This window comes from Bipolaris sorokiniana (assembly GCF_000338995.1).
Source record: "Bipolaris sorokiniana ND90Pr unplaced genomic scaffold COCSAscaffold_5, whole genome shotgun sequence".
NCBI lineage: Eukaryota > Fungi > Ascomycota > Dothideomycetes > Pleosporales > Pleosporaceae > Bipolaris > Bipolaris sorokiniana.
In genome coordinates, this window is record NW_006911899.1 from 1,904,223 (window position 1) to 1,923,757 (window position 19,535).

Below are 19,535 nucleotides of genomic sequence, written 5' to 3' on the forward strand. Positions count from 1 at the left end.
CGATGTGGAAATATGAAATGGTCATGTTCGAGAGCGATGCTGTGAGTCAGAGAGATGAGCGTCAGCGCTGACATGGTCATTAATGTATTTGAAATATCTACATAATCAAGCCTAAAAGCAACTTTACGAGCAGCAAGAACAGTCGTTGCAGCTCGGGTCGCGGATGGCAGGGGGCACGGCGCATGTCTTCTGGGGGTCATAAGGCAGTGTCGTCGTTGGGGGAGGACGCTTGTTTAGAGTAGTGACCTTGAGCAGGACGGGAATGACAGCTCCAGTGCTTAGTCTGAATTCACGGTGGCCCAGGACTGGGATATTATCAGTACAAAAGAATGTCGTGAATGCTGGTTTCAAGAGAGGGCTTACCACGTAGTAGACTGGAAATTTCGCCCGAATGTGAAGTAATGGAAATATACGTGCTATCGTCGTTGGAAAAGATATCGTCAAGCACGGCTTTGGAGCGGGCGTCCTGGTTCGTACGCGGCTCAGCGAATAGCTCGGTCCAGTAGGGGTCGTCCTCTGCAAATCCCTTTTCAAACTTGAAATAAGGGAAGTTTTCGCGGATAAAAGACTTGGTACGGCGACGGTCGCAAGTATGTGCACTGATTCCTTCGCGGAGCAACTCCTTGATAACCGGCACGAAACGCGTCTTGCTGGGTAGCTTGACTCCTTCAAAAGTAAATTTTGCAGTCTCGAGGCAGCGATACAAAGGGCTGGTGTAAAAGGACTGCGGCGGCGAAATTTTCTCATCCTGGATTAGGTGCTGCCAGAATGTGTTTACGACCTTTGCTTGCTGTATACCGACTTCGGTGAGCTTTGCATCGGCCCATGTGATGGTGCTGTTGCCATCGAGCTCAGACCAGTAGCAGTTCCATGCCGGAGTGCCATAGTAGGATTCAGCGACATTGTGAAAACCTTCGCCGTGGCGACCCATGAAGACAAGGCTGTAGCGCTCGTTGCGCGCAGACTGCTTGTTCAGGGTAGAAATGTAGTGGGCGAGACGCTGCCATTGGGTCGATTTCTTGCCGTCTGGGCAGGTCGCGTCAGTTGGATAGGTACGGTTGATGAGGCCGAAGTTACTGGCGGTGAAGTTGAACGTGGAAGGGTTGGTAGAGTTGTCATCCTGCTGGAAGATGCCAGTAATGACAGTGTAGTCGATGTCCTTGGAGTGGCGGTGGGCATTGACGGCAGAAGCTGCCGTCAAGAGGCCGTACAAGAGCGACGAGGCAAGCATTGTCAGCGACTTGGAGATTGTGTCGGAGTTGCAGTAAGCTCGAGGCCTGACATCGTGATTGAGAGGCCGTTATCCGACTTTTTAAAAGACTGCATGATGTCGGATGCAATTGTGCCGTTCGTACAACGGTGAAGATGGCGAGGAGCCGGGGATGGTTGTAACAGCCAATCAGCGACCCACGTGAATTCGGCTGCTTAGCCTTTAAGAGCCTGACGGGTGGAGGTAGTTTTTCGACCTTCCTGTTATTGAAGTGGCGTTGGTACGTCGGGGCAATGGGGCTATGGGGTAATGGGGCAATGAAGCCGTGGGACGGAAACCTCGGACACGAAAGAAGCATGTTCTCTGGAGAGCCTATGATTGGAGGTGAATGCTTTTTTCAAGGTGTTTGCGGTGTAGCGCAATGCGTTCTGGCGCTCCAAAGACCTGGTTCTAGGGACGAGTGGGTTTCTTTGGCATGTTTAAATGGTGGTCTGGGAGTTTAGAGATGGCCAGCATGGTCATGAGAGGGGTGGATACGGAGACAGGCGTGTCATGACGGCTGCTTGAAAGATTGCAGTCCGTGAAGGTGATATCAAGTCTATAGGTATCGCTTACTAGTACATGATTGCAAAGAACGAGCGCATCGATCAATCAAAGTCGACATGCAGCAGTTGTCCATAAAATAAGTATGTACCCGGTATAGAGTATGCACATAGTACTGCATCACGTGATCCGTATCACGTGCCAGGTACCTGCCAAGCCATGCGGCTGTCTCTGCCATGCGTTCGACGGTCGCGGCTCCACTAAAAATGTTGAAGCTGTCGCAAAACGGAAATCCACTCGACCCATTGGACCATCTCTCTGTTTATCCACCTTACACAACATAATCATGTTCGAGAACCTGTGTGCTCTTCCTGTGGAGCACGATATCTTTGTGCAGACGGTCCATCCCCAGCAGCCACTCGTAGCAGTCGGCCTGGCCAATGGCGATGTCCACACGTACCGCCTCCCTGCGGGCGCAAGCGATGACGACAACGACGACGACAATGACACGACATTAGCATCCGAAAGCGGCTTTGGAACAATCGACCGCATCTGGCGCACAAGGCGACACAAGGGCAGCTGCCGGACCCTCGCATACAGCGTCGATGGCGCGTCGTTGGTCTCTGCAGGCACCGACGGCATAGTCAAGGTTGCAGATTCCATGACCGGCCAGGTGACCGCTAAGATTGCCATTCCACTCGACCCGTAAGTCGCAGCAAGAGGCGAGGATATGCGAATCGTTCATAACTGAGACGGAATAGCTCCAATGGTGGCATTGATGCGCCCACGCTGGTCCACACCCTGTCACCGCAATCCCTCATCCTCACCACCGACTCCGGAGCGCTGCACATATACGACATCAGGAACCTTAAAGGCGGAGAAGAAGTCTCCCTCAAGCCGGAGAACACGCACCACCCACACGACGACTACGTCTCCTCGCTCACCCCACTACCTCCTACACAAGCGAGTACAAGCGGCTTCAGCAAGCAATGGGTCACGACAGGTGGTAGCACACTGGCCGTCACGGATATCCGTAGGGGGGTCATGGTTCGTAGCGAGGACCAAGAGGAGGAGCTGCTGAGCTCTGCTATCGTTACTGGTCTCTCAACAAAGGGTTCCAATGTGGGCGAGAAGGTCGTGGTTGGCGCCAGCAACGGTGTCCTTACCCTCTGGGAGCGTGGTGTATGGGATGACCAAGACGATCGCATCATCATCGACCGCTCTAAGGGGGGTGGCGAGAGCCTTGACGCCATTGCTGTCGTGCCTGACGGTGTTGGGCCAGGTGGAAAGATTGTTGCCGTCGGTATGGGCAACGGCAACATTCGCTTTGCCAAGATTGGCCTCAACAAGATTGTCGCCGAACTCAAGCATGACGAGCTATCTCAGGAAAGCGTCATTGGCCTTGATTTTGATGTCACTGGCAGGATGATTAGCAGCGGTGGCAAGACCGTCAAGGTGTGGGGCGAGCAGACGTGGCAGGACGTTGACGAAGACGACGATGACGAGGAAGCCGAAAACGGAAAGCGCCAGCACGACAGCGACGACAGTGACGATGGTGACGACATGGAGGAGAGCAGCGAAGAAGACGAACCCAAGCAAAAGCGAAAGAAGAGGAAGAAGAACAAGGGCCAACAAGCTAAGGGACACGGCATTTTGCACTTTTCCGGCCTCGACTAAGCCATACCTTGCTGTTCTGTTGCCCTCAATATGCATTGGTCTTCATTGGGAAATTACTGGATAACGGAAGTGCACGGTTCGAGCGGATTGGCATTGTTGTATAGGCACAGGAGTTAACTCGTCTCTGTATTGATCAATTATCAATAATAATAATAAAAAAACAGAACAGTGTTCAACACAACCACCCAGTCCCCCAGTGGATTGTAGTTGTGCAGCCCCAGTAGCAGGATACCAGCAGTAACTCTTCTGTTTGGCATAGTAAATAGAACTACATGGCAAGTTGACGTTAAAATTCACAGTTGAACGGGCCATACAGATAAGCTTGTATTGTTGGTCTGGAAACATGAGCTTCCAAGATTTTGTCATCTACTTCTCACATTACCCTCAACACTACGCTTGTGCTTCAGTAATCATCTGCAATATGGTGCTAGATTAATCATTGTAATCGATATTGAAGTTAAATATTATGTTAATACGGTGGCCCTGTCGACATTCTAGTTCTAAAGACAATATCCATCGCGATTATTGGTCAAAAGCGAAATGCAAGTTCCACCGCAACAGGCACCTGGGTCACTCAAATCGCAGTATCCGTTGGATGGGTTGCAGCAAGTGCTGGTTCCGAACGAGGTTCCACAGCGTCCTGTACAGCAGTCACTGCCTGATGCGCACGTAGAACCAAGCCCAGCAGGTTTGCAAACTGGTTGCTCAACCACGCAAGCTGTTGCCGTTGCCACCACATTTGTTGTCTACTCATTATTAGCCATCACTTCCACGAACGTTGTACAAAAGAGAAAAGAAAGAGAACCAAAAACGTACCGGTGCAGGAGCAGTGCTTGTCAGAGTAGCGGTAGCCGTTGGCTTCAAGCAGAGACAGCTGCATGCCTCTGATACCTTGGCTGCCGCGAACAATTGAAGTTGAGGCAGGATGTTGGTGCGTTTCTGAACCACCCAGCTGGCTTCCTCAGAGCGCTCAATTTCGTAGTCTGCATGTGCTGCAGCCACGTCTCGCTTCTGTCCAGGGCATTGAGCACTAGTTACTGTGACTGTTGTCGTACTAGTGGTGCTGGTTCTGTTGATTGATTAGTCTACTGGTGGTCATTACATACAAGACCAACACTTGAACGCGCTTACACAGTTGGAGCAGTGGTGATCGTTACCGTCGTACTTGTTGCTGGCGCTTTGATGTACGAACGGCAGAACGACGTGGCCGGTGGACCGAGTTTCTTCAGGACGCTCAAGGCATTGTTGACTTTGCCGCAGTTGACGGGTGGTGCGTTAAGCAGGGCCGCTGGTGTTGGCTCGGGTAAAGCGACTCCAAGGGCACTGGTAGCAGCTACGAGAACAAGCTTGAGAGCAAGCATCATGTAAACTGAAAGTAGGACTCTGAAAGACTACTTGCTGCTCATACCGTGGTGCGCACACGAGCTCTTTATATGGTTACCTTTTGGTCTAGAAATGGCACAGCTAGAACGCCATCAAACAAGATTAGCAAAGCCGAAAGCGCTGTTCAACTCAATGTATTGCTGTGGCGCTTCTCGTTGTCAATCTAGATTCTGCAATATGGCTGTCCCAGTATGTTTTCGTGGAGCCTTGTGAAGCTAGCGATGGCTCCCTGACTCGCATAATTCCGTGCGTCACACCAAGATCTTCGTGATTACTGTAATCAGCTTAGTGGCACTGCAAATCCAGATCAAGGCTGCATATCGCTTCCAGAAAGGAGACATCTAGCCCCTCGTTTGCACTTTTTTGGATAGATGATCTTCGGGCTGGGCGAGGCGACGCAAAAATCATCGACGTGTCGATGCGTGATCATGATCCCTTGCCCGTCGCAACCAATTATTCACTGCTAACAGTACGTCTCAAACCGCACATCTCACCAAATCAGCCTTGGTCATGCTCGTATCTGCATTCTTGAAAACCGCTAGGGTGGACCAGAGTTGCTATCCTTGGTGTCCGATTCTCGGCCTTTCTATAGTTTTGATCTGTTACGCTCTGAATCCAAGATTTGACCCATGCTACCAAGTTACCAAGAGCGCCGCCACACGTTAAGAATACTACTAGCCCTGGCCCCTTTCTTTGCGGCGTGCCGCACTTGATCAAGGGCAGCGGCAGCCAGAACGAGTCAGGCCGCCTAGCTTAGGATGTTGCCCGCCCCAAACCAAGATTGATCCCTATGGCGCTAGCACAGGACAAAATGCGGAGATTCTTATCTTAGCTTTAATGTCCCTCTCTTGAGACTCCGGGGAAATTTCCGGTAGTGGGAGTATTGGATCTACAGAGGAGATCAAGTGGACTTAAAGCTTCTGTAGATATTAGCATATAGGCCAAAGTAATTTCTGGAAGGCTAACCAGATTGGTGGAGACCTTAAACGCCACTCTGGAATAGGGCAAAGACTAATTATGCAAGCCCGGTAACTGTCCCGCTCTACCACCAAACGGCGCATCACAACCTACCAAGAACACGCCTCCCCCCACTTCCCTCTGTGTTCTCTCCTTCGTCCACATAGAATAAAACTTGCTATTGAAAACGTAGACTCTGGCGGATTATTCGTTCGGCAGCACGGAACTTCTATAGGTCGAACGCCTGGAAGCGCCCTTAGAGAAGACGAGCCAACCTAGGTTCTGCAGGCGTCATCTGCTGAGACTTACCAGAGATCCTTGAGCCTACATATACGTATGCCCAAAACTTAACATGTTGTCTTAGGTAACCAGAAAGAATGCAGCTTTAGAAATTCTGATATGTATACATATTCTCTTCGGTTCCCGCTATCAGCCATTCCCTTTCTGGCCTAGCCTTTTATGTCGGCATGGCTGAAATATGGCAACATCCCTCCTTGCACACCTTTGCACGCCACCGATCAAATGGCCGACTTACAGAAATCATATCAGCATATTGAGCATGCGTCGACGTGCCCATGCGTCACAGACCCGCAAGGTGCGAGGCTACCATAAAGACGCAACCAGCTGGCCTTGCTCACTGCCTTAGACGATTGTAACTGTTTCTACTCTGCACTATCCAAGACATCCGTCTTCCAACCCGCTACTTCTGAAGGGCCAAGTGATGCCACTGGTAATCTGGATGAGCTTGCCCTAGATCATATCCGTGATTTTGTCAGTCAGAAGCGCTTGCAGAGAGGCGAAAACGACACTCAATCTCCTCCATCATCGCCTTACCAACCTCTTGCCGATGGTGAGATACGCGTTCTGGAGCTGTCCCCTGGGGATTTCGAAGACCCTCTTCACGGAAACCTGCATACAGTCAACATTGACTTTTCACATCCATCGAGGGTTGAGCATACCGTGTATCCCTTTGACAACCCCGCAAACACGAGTAGAAGGACATTCACATATACGAGGCACACCAATCACGCAGTGTCCATAGCTACAGAAATTCCGGTATGGTATACTGCCATCAGTTACGTATGGGGAGCGCCAGTATTTGACCAAACAATTTGGATTGGAGATTGGTCTGTGAAAATCTCGAAGAGCCTGGCTAGTGCTCTGCACCACCTGCGCTTGAAAGACAAGAGTATATTTGTGTGGACAGACCAGCTATGTATAAACCAGCAAGACATAACAGAGAAGGGACAGCAAATTCCACTAATGCGCATGATCTACTCGCATGCAACCAACACACTTATATGGCTTGGCGATGATGATGGCGAAGACCCCGTCGGCGCCCTCGACTTGCTAGAGACTGTCTACGCTCGATTACAGGGAACAGATGCACAAGCAACACCGGCAGACTTTGCCAGATTGGACTTTCCTCCCGTCTCAGACCAAGTATGGTGGGATGTCCGACAACTTCTCCGGAGGCCCTGGTTCGGTAGGTTGTGGACAATACAGGAGGCGGTGTTGTCGAGAAATCTGTTTATCAAGTGCGGCCATGCATCAGTCTGCTGGGATGACTTTGCAGCTTGGTGCTCTTGCTTGGAGGAGACCGGCATACTCCGCTGGCTCATCAGCAATGCAGATTTAGACCTTCAACGTCCCCTCCGAGAGCATACAAAATTCTTGCCGCCGCAAGGAGCTGTGGTTGTGGGGTCCATCCAGGCGGATCGTCTTCAAAGCATAAATCTCGTCCAAAAAGAATATCTACTTAACATTCTAGTATCCACGAGATATGCCCAGGCAACGGAGCCCAAAGATAAAGTGTACGGTGTCCTTGGAATAGCCGACTCCAACATCGTCCCAGACTATTCCCTCAGTCTTTCTGTAAGAGACGTCTATCTTCAGGCCTGCGTGACGCAGCTGCCCCATCTTAAATATGAGCTGCTAAGCTGCGTCGACCATGATCTGCCATTGCAGCCATCGTGGGTCCCGGACTGGAGTACCCCACGAGCTACTGAAGCGTTGGGCTACTCTACGAAAGCTTGGGCTCTGTATTGCGCTGGAGGCAGACCCGTAAATGGAAAGGAACCACCCAGAATGGCATTGAGCGAGGACAAGAGCGCACTCACACTGACAGGAAAAGTTTTCGACACGATCATCAGCGCAGGGTGTGTTTGTGAGGATCCCGTACTTGATATCGTCGACCCTAAAGGCAAGAATCGCGATTTGGCATCATATGTCGATCTGGCGCTCAAATCGAGGCAGTGGCACAAGTATCTCATATCTGGTACTTCTGTTTACAACGCTTTCCTGAACACGCTACTTGCAGGACGGGATGGCTCGGGGGCCTTGGCCCCGACAATCGACCATGAAGAAGCTTTCGGCCTAATACTTGATTCAACGACTGGCCAAACGCCTTCTTTGCCTGGCCAGACCATCAGTACACGCCGACAGAAGGGCCACTTTACACTCGAGAATCTCAAGACCCGGAAGCCGGCCAGGACTCTAGAAGATTTGCAAACGGCGCTCCGGGCCGCATTGAGCATGCGCCGATTCGCCGTCACTAAGGAAGGTTACTTTGCACTCGTTCCGAGGGGCGCACAGATCGGCGATGAGGTCGCAGTGTTTGATAGAGCCTGCGTGCCCTTTGTGCTGCGGCGGAAGCATAGCGATTCAGTGCAGAATGATTTTGAACTTTTGGGCGAAGCGTACGTTCACGGCGTCATGGAGGGAGAAATTATGAATGTGGATGACGTAAAACTCGAAGATATTACGCTTGTTTGAGGGTGCGGCGGATGCTCGATCAGTCGGAGCATTTCCGATTTCATTCTGAAACGTGATTCCCCACGTGATCGTGTGTGCGAACACAACTATGTATCGAGTCCTGGCATTTTACATGTTGCGGCATATAGTGGTGCGTACTAGCTAGGTCGGTCACAAGCTACACCCCTCATATAAACCGGCATTTATACCCAATAATCTTGGCACAACGTTGTCTCGCAATCTACTTCCAACAATGCGATTGGCTCAAACCAGGGTCGCGTAAACCTCCGATGAACCCTCGGCATGTCTTATATATTGCTTAATTTATACTAGTGCCACTACACGTTGTCGGCGGCACGCGTTCCGAATGTAAGATGGAGGAAGTCGCCCTGCTAGGATTTCGAGGGGGGAGGCGAGCAGGTAGCCTAGCAATCGGTTGGTGGACATAGTAAAACGCACCACTTGTTTAGATTCTAACTCGTGGACTGAATGGCATCGCTAAATACTAGTCTCACATTGTTCAATATTTAGTGGTGTTGTGAACCCCGGATCTCGGGCCAGAAGCCTGGCTAGGTAGACTGGAAGGACTTGTTTAAAAGGCACTTAAGTCTTCATCACTTCCACATTCCACATTCATTTACTGTTCGAAAAGACACCAGCGCAAAACATCAATATGAGACTCTCAACACCTCTTGTCCTCGCTGCGGTAGCCTCCTCAACGACCGCCCACACTATCTTTCTTAGCCTCAATGGCGGTGCCGTTGGCGACGGAGTTCGCGTCCCCACATACGATGGCGTACGTCTCACTACATACCCAACTATCCACAATCTTCCTTCTCTAACCTTGAAAATACACAGCCCGTAAGCGATGTAACCTCAAATTCAATAGTTTGCAACGGACCCCCCAACGACGTCCCTGCCAAAACCAACACCGTCATCACCGTCCAAGCTGGCTCCAAAGCCACCCTGACATGGCGACACACACTCACCTCTGGGCCCAACGATGTCATCGATGCTTCACACAAGGGACCCGTCATGGCTTATATGAAGAAAGTCAGCGATGCAAAGACCGACTCTGGTGTTGGCGGGGGGTGGTTCAAGATTGCACAGGATGCTTTTGACGGCTCGAAATGGGGCGTCGATCGCCTCATTGCCAACCAGGGCAAGCAAACCATCACCATTCCAGCTTGCATTGCACCAGGCCAGTACTTGCTCCGCGGCGAGCTTATTGCGCTCCACTCTGCTAGCCAGCTCATGGGAGCCCAGTTCTACATGGTGAGTCCCTAGCCCCCCTTTTTTTTAGTTCTTTCTATCGAGTATTGTACTGATGCGGCGGATGTAGGAATGCGCGCAAATTAATGTCATTGGTGGCTCTGCTAGTAAGACTCCTGCGACTGTCTCGTTTCCTGGAGCGTACAAGCAGAATGATGCGGGTATCGTGTACAACTTGTACACTGGGTCAAAAACTTATACCTCGCCTGGACCGGATGTTTTCACTTGCTAGAGATGTCGATGAGTGGTCTCCATTAATTGTAAATATTTCTCAGGATAGATTCTTACCATTAGAGAGTTTTACACAATAAATACTTGGGTTTCAAGCAGCTGTACAACGATGATAGTTGCTTTTTATAGCGTTCTTCACATGGATGTGGACTTGAAGAAGTTATTTTCTTCTCCTAGCCTTTTATCAAACTCATGCGTCTCACTTGTATGGTGTTTCATACTGCTAAGCGTCAATCGTTTGATCTTGAGCTTGCTACGTCTTGCAGTTTATATAGTCTTCCGTGAAATACATGCTACAGAAACACGACCGAAACCAGTTAGTTGAGCATCCTTTCCATAATCCATGTTCCCACTTCTTCCTTAAATAGTGAGCCTGCATAGTCTAACGGTGTATATCCTTGATTGTCTCGAGCGCTGACATCAGCACCGCCCTGGATCAATACTTTGATGGTTTCTGTATGATGACTTTTCATCAAGCCCTGGCTACGCGCAAGAATGGCACAATACAATGATGTCTTGCCCGATGTATCCCTCGCTTCAATGTCGGCTCCATACTCGATCAAGGGCTGTACTATTTCGGGGTAGATTACATTTGCCCCCATATGCAGAGCTGTTGAACTTTCATAGTTTTTTCTGTTGATATCTACTCCTAGAGATATCAGCAGCCTGAAGATTGCCATTCCATCTTTTGGAACGATGCTGCAAGCGATTTGATGCAATAGCGTCTTGCCAGCTTTTTTTTTCGCTTGGAAGTCTTGTCCTTTATGTAGAAAAGGTCGGACCATTGATTCACTTCCTGAATCAACCGCCATATGAAGCAATGTACCGCCCTTATCATCCTTGACCCAGATATCAGCTCCCATCTCGATAAGCAACCGTACGTTTTCGACGACACCGCTTTGGCAGGAGGCATATAACGGAGTCCTCCCACTATAATCCCTTGCTTCAAGATCCGCTCCTCTGTTAAGAAGTAATTTGATTATTTGCTCGTCATGAATCTCTGAGATTAAGTGCAATGGGGCAATCTTTTGACATGGATCGTCAGAAATTGCGTTCGAGTTTGCGCCTAAATCGAGTAGGAGCTGCACAGACGCCGATTCTCCATTCAATACTGCATGATGCAATGCTGCAATACCGTCCGAATCGAATTCGTTAATGTCTGGCCCCCTATCCAAAAGCATGTTCAACATTCTTTTGTTACCCCAACGAGCTGCTTGGTAGGAGGGATTTTGGCCATACCGGTGTATTATGAAAAATGCATTACGATCAAGAAGTTGCTGCGCCACTACTTCATCTTCGTTTTCGAATGATCGCTACAAAGGCGTGAAACCATCGTAATCCTCTACATTAACATCGACTCCATGTACAAATAGTAGCTGCACCACCTCGTCATTACCTCCTCGAATAGCCCAATGCAAAGGCGTCATATCACATACATCTTTCTGGTTGAGAAAATTAGGTGATTTGAGTTCCGGATGGTCTCAAAATATGGCTTCTAACCAGCAGGGCACTCCAATGTAGCTTGCGATATGCAGCAGAGGAGGGGTGTGAGACAACCAATTCCATCGCATCTGGATAAATGATTGCCACCACTTTGTACGTAGCGTGGAGTCGGGTTCGAAAAATTGGTATAAGTCATTGTAGAGCTCATTTGCAGCATCAAGACAAAGTCGGGCATGTGTATCCCAATGATAGGCCGCATAACGAAAGAGTGGTGAAGACTCTGAATCAGTTGCTTCTGGATTCGTCGATTTAGCCCGAGAGTCACTCTTTTCCGCAATATAGTCGAAACATATGCGGGCGATCAGGCGATGTGTTTCCTTCTGTCGAATGCGAAAGAACTCCAAAATGTTGTTACTATCTCTATTCCTGCGCAATAGATAGTCTCTTGCTGATTGATGGATGAGTGTAACCTCTTCATGCTCAACTTTCAGCATTTGACCACACAAGGATATTGCATCCATGGTTGTCTTCTTGAGAAGGACAGATTTAGGTACTGGATCGATGTCTTTGGAGCAGATGATCTGGAGGGTTGGTTGCAGACCTAAAGCTTGAGCTAGTTCTGCGAATTCCAGGGGGCGTTGGGCAAGGCAGACCCATTGTAATATCAGCGATGATGTTTTTTGGTTGTCCGGAGGAATCCCCAGCAATATACGATCATACATATTACTCAGATCAACCGGCAGTGACTCCAACTGCTGGCATACCTGGCTCCACGTACGCATCTTCAATAGCTCGTTGACGACAAAGCCTACCCATAGAAATGTGCCACTAGCTCTTGAAAGTAGGGCATCCTGTACTGTTGGGCGGAAAGTGTTGTCTAATCTCTTCCTCTGAAATAATTCATGCACCTTTTCGCCAACGAAAAGCTCGATATCGCCACCACCATTGCTAACATGGTCTTTGTCGGGATTCACCTTTTTGCAGACCTCTAGCCCATCTACATCGCGGCTCACGATGACGAACCTAAGAATATTCTCGGGCTGATTTGGCGAGGTTTGGAGACCAAGTTGGTCAACGAATCTTGGGACAAGAAATCTTTGCGTGTCCTCGTCGCACTCATCAAACCCATCCACTATGCAAAATATGTGGCCCAGTGTCGCGTCAGCAATGATCTTTTGGAAGATGATCCAAAGAGAAGCCCAGAAAGACAAAGTATGAGCTCTTCGCTCAGGCATCTCTAGGTATGGGAAGGCGTTTTTAGCAAGCTCTGGCCGTTTGTTTATAATTTGATATATAAGGCTCCGTAATAGATCCGTACCCTTATCATGCTTTTGGTGAATGCAGAAATAGTACACGACTTGTTTTATTTTTTCATTTGATAGTTCCTGCTCAAGGTGCTCCGTCAGGAAGATTGAGAGCATGGTTTTGCCTTTTCCTGGTCCTCCTGTGATCCAGAGCAGAGGTATTTTTCCTCTTTCCCAAGATTGATAATTTGCATTGTTTTTGATCTACTAACAGGTCCCAGTGGCTCTGGTACCCTTAGCAGTGGCGAGCTACAGACGGTCGACTTCGGGCTCGGAAACGAACAACGCATCTCGGCATAACTTCGCTCGCTGTTCGATGGTCTCTGTCAAGTCTCAGCAAGAGCTAGGATATCGAGCGATCACGTTCAACATGCCCTGAGAATTTATACAGAACCCGAAGTACACATCGCGCGCGGATCCATAGACACCCTGCGATCCATTCTGTATAGTTGGTGTGGCAGCGAGAGAGATTGATTGGTTCGGACCATGAGGACATACTTGACGATAAAAGGTGGTTGGCAATGATGCGTGACAGCCAAGGCAAACCCACAGAGACACGGCGTTTATCCTCGCAATCGGTTCAGCGACCAAAGAAAGTCCTGTCAACTCATCATGAGAGCGATTCTGCAAGAAAAGAGCCTTTACGCACAGCAGTGTCTGCGGATTCACAGCAATTATCTAATCAATCATCGGAACATACAACCGAGATTCCACACACTCATCATGTGAACAAGCCTGAAAGTAAGGATCCTCCATATGCAGCTGTCCATGCAGAGGTACGACAGTTATCCCAGCACTTGGTACAGCCACCGACGGAAGTTCTAGACATTCGTAATAACAGCAAGCCTACGAGTATAGAGACTTTGCATAAAAGAATTCCTGCTAGGGAACGGCAATCGTCTCAACAGTCAGTACAACAACCAACAATGTTTCAGGACGTTCAACATGTGAGAAAACCTAGGTGTAAAGAGACTTTGCCCACAGAATTTCCTGCAGAGGCACTAGCTGCTTCAACAAAATCTCTGGCAGACGTGGTATCTAGCTGACTCGGCGATTTCTTCGACAGCAGCAATCAAAGACAAACAGAATACACTGACTCTGAGATTCAACAAGTCTCGCTCCTTCTTATTCAGGTGAATCTACAATGGAGCAAAGTCCCAAGAACATACATAGTGCTTCGGACCATCAATTGCCTGGACCTTCTCGACAGGTTCATCGATCTAGGCTTCTCTGACCACTGGTTCCTCACTAATCAGCGAGGGCTCCCTTCATGCCTTGTGCCCAGCAAGCGCTCACAAATCGTGACTACCCAGGACCTAGTCATGATCAAGTCTATGGACCTCGAGAAAGGCGAAGAGGGGTGGCATTACTTCTTCCGGGAACACAAGACACTTCCGTTGGAGATGAAGGGTATTCTTGGGACTGGTAAGTTCGGACAGGTGGACCGGGTGCTCAGCTTGATTAGCTTCAGAGAGTACGCGCTGAAGCGAGTGCCACGGAGCGCTGCGTTTAGTGGACGAAGAACAGAAGTCGTTAAACAGTTTATTACTGAGATGAAAGCCTTGAAGCGTATCAAGTACCACCATGTGGTTGAGTTTGTTGGGAGCTATACCGATCTAAAGTACATGGGTCTCATCGTGTCTCCTGTTGCTGATATGGACTTATTTGCTTACCTGGCCAGTGTGGATACAACCAAACATCAAGAAATAAGTACCTTTTTCGGCTGCCTGACTCGCGCTCTGGAGTTTGGGAGTGGTCTTTCTGGAGATGACGGCTGTGCTCAAAGGCAGAACGGTTGGTTCAATTTACAGCTTTCTCAAAGAGCACGGGAATTTCCAGGCCTTTATACGCACGAATCCGACTAGTACGGATGCTCTTATCAAACAGCTCAAAGAAATGGGTAATCCCGCCGACAATGCAGCACTGGCATGGACTCAAGACATGATCATGGTACAACAGCAACTGCGGCCCAATGCGGCATCATTAATGGCATCTATCCTCGGCAAGAGTCAGACGGGGAGCGGGAGCGAAGTCTTTTGGGGGATATGCTGCACTTCGCAGCATGATGATCTGAGCGATTTCGATGAGCTGGAGATAGATGATACCAAATGAAGTCGACCGCAGGATGTTTGACTGGGTAAATATGAAGCCACTCACTGAGAGGTGGTAGAAACAACTAATGTAAATACGAGGTGTGTTTCTGAGACCAAGTCGTGTGAACGGGGTGAGACGGAATCTACACGTTGATATATGGATCGAGAACAAGACAACAAATCGCATATCATAATATGTACTTGTTTATTTGCTTACACTAAGAAAATGACTTATCACCGTCGTTGTATTTCGCCAATCAACACCTAGCCATTCTGGCCTTTGGCAACACCACCCTTCGTCGTTTCATCCTCCGACATTCTTCCAGAAATTCAAAACCATCTAATCCCGCCTTCCTTTTGACAAACAACCTATCCACATAATCTGGAGCGAATATCTTCTCAAACAACATGCGCGGTGGTCTCTCTGGACGAGCGCCATGAGAAAGCATGTGGTCGGCTTGTTCCTGCAAGAATGTTAATCCTTCATGTGATTAAAGAAGCTTTGCTGTACACACCTGAGATATCATCGCAGTCCATGACAAACTACAAAATGGGCAATTATCTGTTATCTCGCGCTTTGGTATGTGTGCAAGGGTTGCCTTCTGATTGTCTATCCCATTAGCATCCCTCGGGGTGATCTCAAAAGGCTCCGGTGGATTCAGTGGAAGCGGCGGCTCGTTGAAACTCGGGCTAATCTGCTCTAGCCAATCCATAATTGACTGGCGGTGATTCACTTGCGGGTCGAGAATGAGTATAGTGCTGGCCCTGCGACATAATGCTTCTTCATTCATGTCAGCGCCAGCGTCATCCGCAAAGCTTTCAGTTTTGCAGCCTTCGGTAGACTCAATTTCACGAGACGGGTTGTCGTTTGCATGGGTGCAAGGCTTGTATGGTTGTTTCTTTGCAAAATGGACTCCGTGATTGTGCTCTTTGCCCACGGTCTTTCTCGCAATATAGCATCGAGGTTCCTCCCCGTCGTTTACTTGTTTCTCATCGTCTCCTTTCGTATCCCGTACCCAAAAATAATAATGCGGCACATCGCAACTGTTGAACCTCACATACCGCAAGTTCCTGAGTTCTTTCTCATCCCCATACATCTCTCTAAGCCCAAAGTCTAGATACGCAGGTACGTATCCCACAGCCCTCGGCCTCCACTTGCACGTCTCATACACCTCAGCCAACAACTTCCCTTTGATCCTCTTTCTCCTTCTCTTCCTCTTCTCCCTCGCCTCACGATACGCTTCACACGTCATCTCTACGCGTCTCACTCCTCTGTCTTCCATGCTCCACTTGCTGTACACATCAGCAAGGCTCTTGGCCGCCGGGGTGCTAGCATTGCCGATATGAAAATATAGAGTAGCATCATTTCCTCTGACAAGTGTCCGAGAAGCCCAGTCTTCACCAGTCTCAATAATAGCGTTGCACAGTATGCCTTCTAAACGCCCTTCGTGGGCTGCGGCGCGCACAGAGTCAGGGAGAAGGGGAACAAAGTCTGGGTCTACGGTTGGGGGGTATTTGAGCCCTGGGAGGCAGATTTTCTGCTTGCTTGTTGTTGTGATGATCTTGAGTGGGGCATAAGGTTTTGTTGTCGGTCGGAGAGCGGGGACATGTGAGAGATAACAAGGCGGGTTGACAGGTGGCATGATTTCGTGTGGCCATTCCAAGAGTTGGAGTTTACAGGATGGTATGAGGATGTGATCGGTGGGGTCGGGGATTGATTCCGTTGAAGTACTATCCCAGGACGAGTCGCTGAGTGCGTATCCTATAGCCTCGCCCATGTACTCATTTGGAATGTTTTCCTGGGCTTCTATCTCGTTGTCACTTATGGTGTCGTCGCTGACACTTTCATGTCGCTCTTTTTTCCGCATCTTCTCGACCTTTCTTCGGAGTTTAGCTTCGATCAGCGCCTCCTGTTCTGCAACGATGCGTTCCTGTTTTCTCTTCGCTTCCTCTTGCTTCTTGCGGAGAGCATTTAGATTTTCGCGTTCAGCGCGTTTCTTGTCTTCATCGTTTCGCTTCAGCGCCCACGCCATTTCCACCTTTTTCATGTCCTTGCGATATACACCGCGCTCTTTTGCTGCATCGAGCAGCTCTTTGTAGTTGTAGGCATCATAGACGGAATTTGTCCTGTCTGAATCGCGCACCTTATGTGTACCGCCTCGGCGATGTGTAGCAGCTTGTAGCGCCTTGCTGCGTTCGTCAGGCTCTAGAGATCGACCGTATGTGCTGGTATGGCTTTGTTTCCCTCTTTTTGTGGGCATTGTGCTGATATTGTTATCGGCACTACGAGAATGTTTTGTCACTATAATTCAAGATTAACGACATGTATGTCGGCTCCGAAAATCAAGGCATAGGACACCAGACGTTGCGCGGGACTTGAGGTGTGATGAAGGTGCCGTGTATCTCGATGCCCAGTGCGAAACCCATGCCTTTGACGAGTCTTGGGTGGAAGCGGTGGCATCTGAACACCTTGTTGTCATTGTAGCCTTTGTCTCATTGTTAGTATGGAGGGAAATCAATGCAAAGACTGCGAAACACGACCGCACACAACGTTCAATGCAATGTCACTTGGATGTTTGGAACAATTCATTTGCAAGTACTTGCAAGACTTCAGGGTATCTCACTGTGGCGGGTTAACTTACGGATAGTTTGATTGGGAGGAAGCTGCTTACAATTCCGACTTTGCTGTTTCTTCCCTCTTTTCTTTCTTAAAGTCAAAGAAACCCTCCAACTCCATCCATTCAGCGGTGAAAGCCATGAACAATTTAGTCCAATCTTCCACCGTATCTATATCAAGATGTTCTGCGTCATCCTCCATTGTGTGCCACACGGTTGGAAATGGCGAGGGAATCATGTGCAGAATTTCAACACCACGAGCCATGAAGGGAACGTGGTCGTCCTGCACAAACCCACCCATGAAGTTGGTGCTTTGCTTGGACGCTTCGGGCAGGAAGAGTTTCTCAGCGCGAGGCTTCTTGTTCTCACGCTTTGCCATTTTGGACTTATGGTTTGGAGATGACTTCATCAGACCCAGTTTGCGCAAGCGGTCCTCGATCTTTGCCACATTTTGATACGCCCAGTGAGTGGTTGAAAAGTACGAGGGTACTTGTGGGTTCTTGGAACCTAACAAGTCAAGGAGGACGAAGAGTTCGATCGAGTCGAGGGGCGTCCGGTAAATCGAAGCGGCGGCATGGAAGGTCGACTCCCAGTCGCCAGCGAGAGCCCTGCACGTCATAGCTTAGCACTTGGCCGTGGTGATCAAAAACAGCATTACCCACCTGGCACCATAAAGACTGTCAGTATCGGACCATAATTTGAAAGCCTCCTCGCCGTCCAGCAGCAGAACTTGGACGCCTTTGTGCTCGACCTCAAAGTCGTCGCCCTTGGAGCTGGCCCACTTCTTGGTCAGGGCCGCATCGATGCTGCGTACAATATGCAAGATCATAGCGCATGGGGCAGCACTGTCGGTGGCTCCGATGAAGCCCGGAGGCGTGTACTTGCTGTCGTAGTGGGCGACCAGCGCCAGCCTCGACACATCGCCCTCCAAACTGCCTGGAGGGTCGCGCGTGGCAATGATGTTGACAAAAGGCACTTCCTTTCCATTGCTGACGGGCGTCGTCGACGAGGAATTGTGCAGTTCTATCCGCCATTCGGGCAATTGCGACTTGAAAAAGTCTACAAAATGCTTGCGCACGGCAGCATTGCCCTCAGTCCCGGATACTCTAGGGACTAGAATAGGCGCCAGCAAGGAGCCCTTTTTGATGTCGAAATCATCGCCGGGCCCAGGCAGGTGCTTGAGTGTCTCGTCGCTGAGGTCGTGGTAAGCGGAGCCGAGGGAAAGGCATGAAAGAAGCGTTAGGAACGCGCGGGTGAACAACATAATTGCGGCCTATCACATGAAGCATGCACCAATAAATCCGAAGCGGGCTTGACAGGGAAATAACGGTGATTCAAACAACAATATGACTAGTAGCAGACATAGTGACGGCTGGCACGTGTGTAGTGGAGTAGAGTAATCGATTGGAGTATAGAGGAATCGTGGCTTCTCCTTGTCTCCAGCCCAGACCCTGAGACACGCACCGCCGCCCCTCGACGCTCGGGCGAACTTGCGCCGTGTCGCCGACACACGTGACACCGCGACATCTGCAAAACTCGATTTCTATTCACCACCTCGTGCTTTTCTGTAATTGGCCAATTGCCCTCGACACGCGCGATCAGAGCGACCACCACTATGGACAGCAGCCATTGAACGATTGTCAACAAGAAATCTGCACACTGCGGGGAAAATTATTTTGCTGTTGCAGTACAATTGCTACACCCTTTCTCTACTCACCACCCACCCACTCCCGTTCAACATGCAGCCACGTCTATTCGTCTTTGCGGCTGCTTTCAGAAGCACTGCACCATTATCAAGAGCTGGAAGACCGGTGATCAAGACACACATTTCCAGCTTCATATGTCGGAGCTGTCAAAGGAAACTTTCCACTTCTCCCACACTGCGCTTCTTCGGAAAATCAGCAAAAGAAGGAGCCAAGACAATTGAGAAAGACAGGAGTACGTGAAAATCACCGTCTTTAAATCTGGCTGCCATAGACTAATGACCAAATAGAATACCCGTCTAGACTACTTATCTATGATGCGGGTGACGCACGAACCACATGGATCTCC

At 49.4% G+C, this 19,535-nt stretch overlaps 7 protein-coding genes across 7 annotated transcripts; 3 read left to right on the forward strand and 4 right to left on the reverse strand.

The window, feature by feature from the left end:
- Positions 1-123: 123 nt before the first annotated feature.
- COCSADRAFT_86649 (uncharacterized protein) lies at positions 124-1,231 on the reverse strand (the record flags this gene model as incomplete). The annotated part of the gene is made up of 2 exons (XM_007700784.1): positions 124-305; positions 364-1,231. The coding sequence occupies 2 exons, from the start codon at positions 1,229-1,231 to the stop codon at positions 124-126; spliced, it is 1,050 nt and encodes a 349-aa protein (XP_007698974.1).
- An 801-nt stretch (positions 1,232-2,032) lies between these two features.
- On the forward strand, positions 2,033-8,666 carry COCSADRAFT_198811 (uncharacterized protein). Its single transcript, XM_007700785.1, has 3 exons — positions 2,033-2,458; positions 2,515-3,401; positions 6,417-8,666. Exons 1-3 carry the CDS (start codon positions 2,100-2,102, stop codon positions 8,543-8,545), a joined length of 3,375 nt encoding a protein of 1,124 aa, XP_007698975.1. The 5' UTR covers positions 2,033-2,099; the 3' UTR covers positions 8,546-8,666.
- A 501-nt stretch (positions 8,667-9,167) lies between these two features.
- Positions 9,168-10,116, forward strand: COCSADRAFT_140445 (glycoside hydrolase family 61 protein). The gene is made up of 3 exons (XM_007700786.1): positions 9,168-9,320; positions 9,383-9,799; positions 9,867-10,116. The coding sequence occupies exons 1-3, from the start codon at positions 9,198-9,200 to the stop codon at positions 10,026-10,028; spliced, it is 702 nt and encodes a 233-aa protein (XP_007698976.1). The 5' UTR covers positions 9,168-9,197; the 3' UTR covers positions 10,029-10,116.
- A 228-nt stretch (positions 10,117-10,344) lies between these two features.
- COCSADRAFT_86456 (uncharacterized protein) lies at positions 10,345-12,978 on the reverse strand (the record flags this gene model as incomplete). Its single annotated transcript, XM_007700787.1, has 2 exons — positions 10,345-10,966; positions 11,585-12,978. Coding segments are annotated over 2 exons (2,016 nt in total), but the record flags the coding sequence as incomplete, so codon positions are not given.
- Positions 12,979-13,298: 320 nt separating this feature from the next.
- Positions 13,299-14,886, forward strand: COCSADRAFT_25550 (uncharacterized protein; the record flags this gene model as incomplete). Its single annotated transcript, XM_007700086.1, has 3 exons — positions 13,299-13,808; positions 13,908-14,568; positions 14,597-14,886. The coding sequence occupies 3 exons, from the start codon at positions 13,299-13,301 to the stop codon at positions 14,884-14,886; spliced, it is 1,461 nt and encodes a 486-aa protein (XP_007698276.1).
- Positions 14,887-15,124: 238 nt separating this feature from the next.
- Positions 15,125-17,197, reverse strand: COCSADRAFT_180600 (uncharacterized protein; the record flags this gene model as incomplete). The annotated part of the gene is made up of 2 exons (XM_007700788.1): positions 15,383-17,197; positions 15,125-15,331 (listed from the first exon to the last, which is right to left on the reverse strand). Exons 1-2 carry the CDS (start codon positions 17,126-17,128, stop codon positions 15,125-15,127), a joined length of 1,953 nt encoding a protein of 650 aa, XP_007698978.1. The 5' UTR covers positions 17,129-17,197.
- A 179-nt stretch (positions 17,198-17,376) lies between these two features.
- Positions 17,377-18,893, reverse strand: COCSADRAFT_180601 (uncharacterized protein). Its single transcript, XM_007700789.1, has 3 exons — positions 18,146-18,893; positions 17,540-18,091; positions 17,377-17,490 (listed from the first exon to the last, which is right to left on the reverse strand). Exons 1-3 carry the CDS (start codon positions 18,745-18,747, stop codon positions 17,478-17,480), a joined length of 1,167 nt encoding a protein of 388 aa, XP_007698979.1. The 5' UTR covers positions 18,748-18,893; the 3' UTR covers positions 17,377-17,477.
- Between the last annotated feature and the right edge of the window lie 642 nt (positions 18,894-19,535).

Bases quoted from the DNA above. Each gene is read 5' to 3' on its own strand.
- COCSADRAFT_198811 (XM_007700785.1), top strand. From the start codon at position 2,100: ATGTTCGAGAACCTGTGTGCTCTTCCTGTGGAGCACGATATCTTTGTG. The intron at 2,459-2,514 runs GTAAGTCGCAGC...GAGACGGAATAG, and splicing joins ATTGCCATTCCACTCGACCC to CTCCAATGGTGGCATTGATG. The intron at 3,402-6,416 runs GCATTTTGCACT...TCACTGCCTTAG, and splicing joins CCAACAAGCTAAGGGACACG to ACGATTGTAACTGTTTCTAC.
- COCSADRAFT_140445 (XM_007700786.1), top strand. From the start codon at position 9,198: ATGAGACTCTCAACACCTCTTGTCCTCGCTGCGGTAGCCTCCTCAACG. The intron at 9,321-9,382 runs GTACGTCTCACT...GAAAATACACAG, and splicing joins GCGTCCCCACATACGATGGC to CCCGTAAGCGATGTAACCTC. The intron at 9,800-9,866 runs GTGAGTCCCTAG...CGGCGGATGTAG, and splicing joins TGGGAGCCCAGTTCTACATG to GAATGCGCGCAAATTAATGT.
- COCSADRAFT_180601 (XM_007700789.1), bottom strand. From the start codon at position 18,747: ATGTTGTTCACCCGCGCGTTCCTAACGCTTCTTTCATGCCTTTCCCTC. The intron at 18,092-18,145 runs GTGGGTAATGCT...TATGACGTGCAG, and splicing joins GACAGTCTTTATGGTGCCAG to GGCTCTCGCTGGCGACTGGG.